General features: G+C 61.6%; 1 protein-coding gene across 1 annotated transcript in view; it reads left to right on the forward strand.

The window, feature by feature from the left end:
• ZIC2 (Zic family zinc finger 2) overlaps nt 1–5,860 on the forward strand; it is a 6,210-nt gene extending 350 nt beyond the window's left edge. The window contains 8 exon segments of the mRNA XM_075435222.1: nt 919–1,299; nt 1,302–1,715; nt 1,718–1,746; nt 1,749–1,971; nt 1,974–2,027; nt 2,030–2,122; nt 3,884–4,047; nt 4,249–5,860. Of these exon segments, the coding sequence (XP_075291337.1) occupies nt 919–1,299; nt 1,302–1,715; nt 1,718–1,746; nt 1,749–1,971; nt 1,974–2,027; nt 2,030–2,122; nt 3,884–4,047; nt 4,249–4,533 (1,643 nt within the window). The 3' untranslated portion in view covers nt 4,534–5,860.
• The last annotated feature ends 825 nt before the right edge of the window (nt 5,861–6,685 follow it).

Below are 6,685 nucleotides of genomic sequence, written 5' to 3' on the forward strand. Positions count from 1 at the left end.
TAACGCGCATCGCGGCTCGCCGCGCCTCCCCACCCCGCCGCGGGGTTGGGGGTAGCGAGAGAGGGGGGCACACGGACCCCCACATCTGGCACCCCCAAAAGAGCGGAGCAGCCGGCGGCGGGGCCGGGCTGGAGGCGGCCGTGGGCGCCGAGCGGGGCCGGGGGCGGGGCGCGGGGCGGGCGGTGCGCGGGGAGAGCTCGTCGCCATTGGCCGGACGCCCGGATGGACGGGCGGCTCGGGCCAATGAGCGGGAGCCGGGAGAGCGGCCGGGTAAAGGCGGTGTCGCGGGAGGGGAGCCGGCAGCGCGGGCGGGGACAGGGAGGGAGGGGAGGAAGAGGGGGAGCGAGGGGAGGGGGAGGAAAAATAAAAAGCCGCCGCCTCAGCAGCGCCCACCGAAATAAACAGCGGAGCGAGAGGGAGCCAGGGCGCGGGCGGAGCGGGGCTGCAACTCCGCCGCCCCGGCCGCGCCGCTCCGCCGTCCCTTCCCGCCCCCCTCTTCCCCACCCCCCCCACGCCTCCCCACCCCCACCGCCGCCCTTATTGTTTTTAATCCGCCTTCGGCACCCCCCCACCCCGCTTCCTCCCCTCCCACGCCCCTTCGAGACGGCGGGGCACCCCCCCCACCCCCCGCGGGTCCCTTCGCTCCGTGGGAACCCGGCGGCTGCGAGTTTTTCTCCGTGAGAGGGACCGGCGGAGGATAAAACGAGAGCGTGGGGGGGGCGGGGGTCGGCGGCTCTGACATCCCGGTGGCGGCGGGGGGGGGGGGGGGGGGGCGGCGGCGGAGTGTGTGAGTGTGCGTGTGCGTGCGTGTGTGTGCGGCGGGGAACGGCGAGGCGAGCCTTGCCCCCCCCCCCCCCCCGCCGCCGTCCCCGTCCCTCCCCTGCTCCCCCTCCCCTCCCCTGCCCGCCCCCGCCTCAGCTCCTTTAATACACTTTGGTTCTCCGCTCGCCTTCGGACTCGGCGCTGCCTGGCTCCGGGTGCGGCTCCGTGCGGGCGGCGGGGGGACGCGGCGGCTGCCGGGGGGAAGCGGCGGCGGCGGCCCCGGGCCGGGCCGGGCGGCGGGAGAGGCGGGAGCGGGCCCGTCGGCTCGGCGCCCGTCCCCGGAGCGGCGCGGACCATTGCTGCTGGACGCCGGCCCGCAGTTCCCGGCCCTCGGCGTGGGCACGTTCGCCCGGCATCACCACTCGGCCGCGGCCGAGATGCAGGACCGGGAGCTGAGCCTGGCGGCGCAGAACGGCTTCGTGGACACGGCGGCCGCCCACATGGGAGCCTTCAAGCTCAACGCCGGGGCCCACGACCTCTCCCCGGGCAGAGCTCGGCGTTCACCTCGCAGGCCCCCGGCTACCCGGCCGCCGCCCTGGGGCCCCACGCCGCCCACGTCGGCTCCTACTCCGGGGCTCCTTTCAACTCCACCCGGGACTTCTTGTTTCGCAGCCGCGGCTTCGGGGACTCGTCGCCGGCCGGCGGGCAGCACGGCATCTTCGGCCCCGCGGCCGGCGGCCTGCACCACCCGCACACGGACGCTCAGAGCCACCTCCTCTTCCCGGGCATCCACGACCAGCACGGCCCGCACGCCTCCCAGAACGTCCTCAACGGGCAGATGCGGCTGGGCCTGCCGGGGGAGGTGTTCGCCCGGTCGGAGCAGTACCGGCAGGTCTCCAGCCCCAGGACTGACCCCTACTCGGCGGCTCAGCTGCACAACCAGTACGGCCCCATGATATGAATATGGGCATGAACATGGCAGCCACCACCACCACCACCACCACCCGGGTGCCTTTTTCCGCTACATGCGGCAGCAGTGCATCAAGCAAGAGCTCATCTGCAAGTGGATCGACCCCGAGCAGCTGAACAGCCCAAAAAAAAGTTGCAATAAAACTTTCAGCACCATGCACGAGTTGGTCACCCACGTCTCGGTGGAGCACGTCGGGGGACCCGAGCAGAGCAACCACGTCTGCTACTGGGAGGAGTGTCCCGCGAAGGCAAGCCCTTCAAGGCGAAATACAAACTGGTCAACCACATCCGAGTGCACACGGAGAGAAGCCCTTCCCCTGCCCCTTCCCCGGCTGCGGGAAAGTTTTCGCCAGATCGGAAAACCTCAAAATCCACAAAAGGACGCACACAGGTAATTCGGGTCGCTTCTGTCGGCGGATTTTCCCTCCCCTCTGCCCGTGCCTGTGTCTACGCGTGTGAACGGGCAGAGAGATGTAAAACGATGAGAGGGATAAAATCGGGATCCCCTTTAACATATATATATTTTTTTATTATTATTATTCCCCCCCCCCCCCCAGCTCCGTCGCACGGCTGCGTTAGTTTTGGTTCCTTCCCCACCAGCATCCCCCCCCAGCCCTTCCCAGATTTTTACTGATTTCTTTTAATTTGTGGGGTGAGCGATGCAGCTTCGTGGCCGAGGCTCGGCAGGGTCTTTCGGCAGAAAATTAGCGCGAACTAATTTCTGCCGTCCTGCTAAAAGACGAGAAGACGTATGCATATATATATACATACACAAAAAAACTCCTTCTTCATTTGCGGTGCGCAGCGTGTTGGCGTACGACTTGCGCGCTTGTGAGCGTGGCTTTCGTGTACGGATACCGAGAAATTATAGGAAAACGTGCAAAACCCGTCATTAGTCCGAAATCCCGCTGGAAGTGGCGGAACGTCCCTTTCTGGGAATGCTTTCCATTAAATTTAAATGGTGTGAGCAAGGCAATAAAATTTTCTCGTTTCAAAAAAAAAAAAAAAAGTGTTTTTAAAGTCTGACTCGAGGTGATTTAAGGTGCTTTTGCAACAGTTTATTAAATTATGTAATAGGAAACAGAGGATCCGAGGCTCGGAAACTTCCACCCCAAATCAGGTGGAAGAGGGGCGAAGGAGCCCGGGCTCATCCCGGTGGAAAACCGCCCGAGCCGAGGGGTAACAAAAACAAACGCATCCTCCCGCCTCATCTATTATTCATTTACTGCTCCTGCCGGCCCGAACCGTGCCAGACGATTGCAGAAAAGACGGCCAAATATTTTAGCGACTTCCACTCTAAATATTTACCCGGAGAAAGGCTGAGAATCTCGGGGCCTATTGTTTTCTCAAGCGCTAAGCCCGGTGCGAGGTGCGAGACGAGCTTTAACAAGGTTTAAAATTTGAAAGATGTATTTTGCACGGGATGCCCGCACTGAAGTCATTGTGTCTGAGCGGATGTCTTTAAGAAACAATTTAGGTGCTAATGGAATTTAATGTTAAACGCTCCCCCACCCCCCCCCCCCCAAGGCGGGGGGGGGGGGATGTGGAGTTCTCACCTCCAAATTACTCCCCGGCATTTGGACTCCTGGCAGCCGGGCGAGAAGAGGAATCCCGATGAAAATTAAATGAAGTATTTTACAGACGTTCAATTTTCCCAGCGGATGCGCGCTTATCTCCGGTATCCATACACGAAACGATCTGCCCGGCCTTAAATCTGTGCCGGTAACGGTTTCCAGTTTAAGAGGACAGCGGATCTGCTACCGAGGCGAAACGGCTCGGTGCTGCTTTTATGGTTTTTTTTTTCTTTCCCTTTTTTTTTTCCCCTTTTTTTTTTTTTTTTTTTTTCGGTCGCCTTTCTTTCTTCTGCAACCTCTTTCGGGGCCGGCTGTGTGCCCGCACCAGTCGAAGCGAAAGCAGGCGGGATGATGCCGGGCCGGGGGTGCCCGGGGGGTGGTTTGCTCAGAGAACCGTGCGGCGGCCGGGCGCTGCGGGGCAGAGTGGGAGCGAAGCGAAGCGGCGGGGAGAGGGGAAAAGTGGGGTGGGGGGGAGGGGGGAGCAACGAAGCCGGACGGAGGCGGGCGCGGTGCTGCGCGGTCTTTGCGCGGGCTCTGCGCGGGGCGGCCGCGCTGACCCCCGCCGCTCTCTCTCGCAGGGGAGAAGCCCTTCCAGTGCGAGTTCGAAGGCTGCGACCGGCGCTTCGCCAACAGCAGCGACCGCAAGAAGCACATGCACGTCCACACCTCGGACAAGCCCTACCTGTGCAAGATGTGCGACAAGTCCTACACTCACCCCAGCTCCCTGCGGAAGCACATGAAGGTACCCGGCCCCGCAGCCGGCGGCGGGAGGCGGGAGGGCGGCCGCCCCGCACCGGGCGCCCCGTCGGGGCGGCGGGCGGCGGGCGCGGGGCCCCGGGGCGGAGGCGGCGGGCCGGGCCGGCGGCGGGGGGCACGCCCGGGGGGCGGCGGCGGCGGCCTCCCCGTCCCCCCTCCACCCGGCCGTCTTGCCTTTGCCCCCCAGGTGCACGAGTCGTCCCCGCAAGGCTCCGAGTCCTCCCCGGCCGCCAGCTCCGGCTACGAGTCCTCCACCCCCCCGGGGCTGGTCTCCCCCAGCGCCGAGTCGCAGAGCACCAGCAACCTCTCCCCGGCGGCGGCGGCGGCGGCGGCAGCGGCGGCGGCGGCGGCGGCCGTGTCCGCCGTGCACCGGGGCGGCGGCGGCGGCGGCGGCAGCGGCGGCGGCGGAGGCGGCGGAGGCGGCGGCGGCCACAGCGGCCTCTCCTCCAACTTCAACGAGTGGTACGTGTAGGGCCCCGCCGGACTGCTCTGCACGGCCCCGCCGCGCCCGCCCCGCCGGTGCCGGTGCCGGTGGGAGGGAGGGAGGGAGGGAGCCCGCCGGAGACGCACCCGGAGATGCCGCCGCACACCCGCCGGCAGCGAAAGGACAGCCGAGCAGGATGGGGACGGGGACGGGGGGCTTTCTCTCCCCACACCCCTCCCGCCTTCGGGCATTTTCTTTTTTTTTTTTGGTTGGATTTTTTTTTTTTTCTGCTTTTTGAGAACATTTTGAACCAGCAAAAAAAAAAAAAAAAAAAGAAAAAAGTATTTCTATGAAAGTACGTGCTGAAAAACGTAAGAGAACGAGTAAACAAATAGAGGAACCGAAAGGGGAGAGAAAGAGGGCGGAAAAAAAACACCCAACAACCCCAACCCAACCCCAACCGCCACACCGACGCAGCACCCAGCGAAAAGCTTCTGGAGCCGGCGGAAAGAAACTCTCCCTCCGGAGCCCCCGGACAAAAGCTCAGAGACTGGGACACCCCCACCCCCTCCCCGGCCCCCGCGCCCGCCAGCTCTGCTGTACATAGCGGCCCGCTCCTTCCCCCGGCCAGGCGGCGAGCGGAGTTTTCCCGGATTCTTGGTGTATAGAAGTTCGTCCCGTTTGTAAACCGCGGATTATTGGTCCCCTTCTTCTTCCCCCCCCCCATCTCCCCCCGCTCCGTCGTCTTGCTTTTTTTTTTTTCTTCTTCCTTCCTTCCTTCCCCGAGAAAGTGATGGACTTGGTTTATTTTCTCCCGCTCCCCCTCCCCTTGAAACCTCCTTTTTTTTTAGTTCACCCCTTTAAAAAAAAAAAGTAACGTGGAAGAAAAAAAAAAAAGATTTCTTTTGTAATTGTGATATCTTGGATATTGTGTTCCTTTTTAAGAGGCAACTTGATTGTAAACTGCATTTCAACTATAGACTGGGGAAGAAATACCGTGCCAAAGTCTCCATTCTGTTACTCGCAGACACACACACGAACAGCAACGCTTGTGAATGTATTTTTTCTGTTAGCTGGGTTTACATGTGATGTTTTAGTGCTTTTGCAAGTTCGATTTGTTAGTTCCTGTTTGGAAGATTGTGAGGAAAAATAAACGTCGTGCCGTTAGCTTTTCCGTAATAACACCCTTCCTCCTGTAAATACCTGTTACCATATTTATCCATTTGTAATTAAATTATGGTATTAACTTGCTACAGAGGAAACAGTATTTATAAAGAATGTTTCTTAACTATAAATATGTACAATTGTGAGCATAAACTGTTTCAGATTTTTTTATTTGAAGGTTTAAGTGGTTTCATCATTTCTTGTGATATGTTTTGAGAGTAATGCATACAGAAATATAATAAAACGTGTTGAAACTGCGCGAGCTGTTTCCTTTTTACGCCAAGGGCTCCCCGAAACCCTCACTGACGCCTGTGAGGGGGCTGAGCGGCGGCTGCGAAAGCAAATGCTTTTAAAAAACCCACCGGTTACTGGAACAGGAGGATTTCTTCCAGCTGGGCTCCCCGTCCGGGGGGGGGGGGGGGGGGGGAGGTGGCGGAAAAAAAGCAAACAGCGCACAACGTTTTGGGAAGCCTCTGGGCTAAAAGCAAAAGGAGAGCGTTTGCATCTTCTCCAGACGACTTCCCAGGCAGGACCTGCTTTGGGAAGAGGTCCCCGCGCCTTCGGCCCCAGCCTGGGCTCAGGCTTCCCTCCGCCGTGGGGACCCCGTTGCCCCTCCGTGTGACCAAGCGGGAGGAAGGCGGAGGGGCGACGGCCAGGCTCAGGGCTCCTCCGAGCCGTAAATCCCGTCCCTCCGCGCCGCCCCCCCCCCCCCCCCCGTATTTTTGGCAGCCTCCAGCCAGCCCCGGAGAGGAGAAAGCGGCGATGCCCGAGACCTCGCGTTTCCCTTCGAGATCTTTTTCTCTCCCTCTGTTTGTTTTCTTTTTTCCTTCCCCCGGCCCAGGGAGCGGTTCGGGTTGTCAGACGTGCCCGGCGATGCCTTCCCCGGGGCGCTGGCCCAGCTCCGCGCCCCGTGGGCGCCGTCGGGGCCCGGCCGCCGGAGCCGCCCGTTCGGGGCCAGCGGGCAGCGGCTCCCCCCGCAGCGGGACACCCGAGGGGAGCGCGGCAAAAGCCGAGAAATCGCGGAAGATGCTCGGCC

The sequence above is a fragment of the Opisthocomus hoazin genome, chromosome 1, assembly GCF_030867145.1.
Source record: "Opisthocomus hoazin isolate bOpiHoa1 chromosome 1, bOpiHoa1.hap1, whole genome shotgun sequence".
Lineage (NCBI taxonomy): Eukaryota > Metazoa > Chordata > Aves > Opisthocomiformes > Opisthocomidae > Opisthocomus > Opisthocomus hoazin.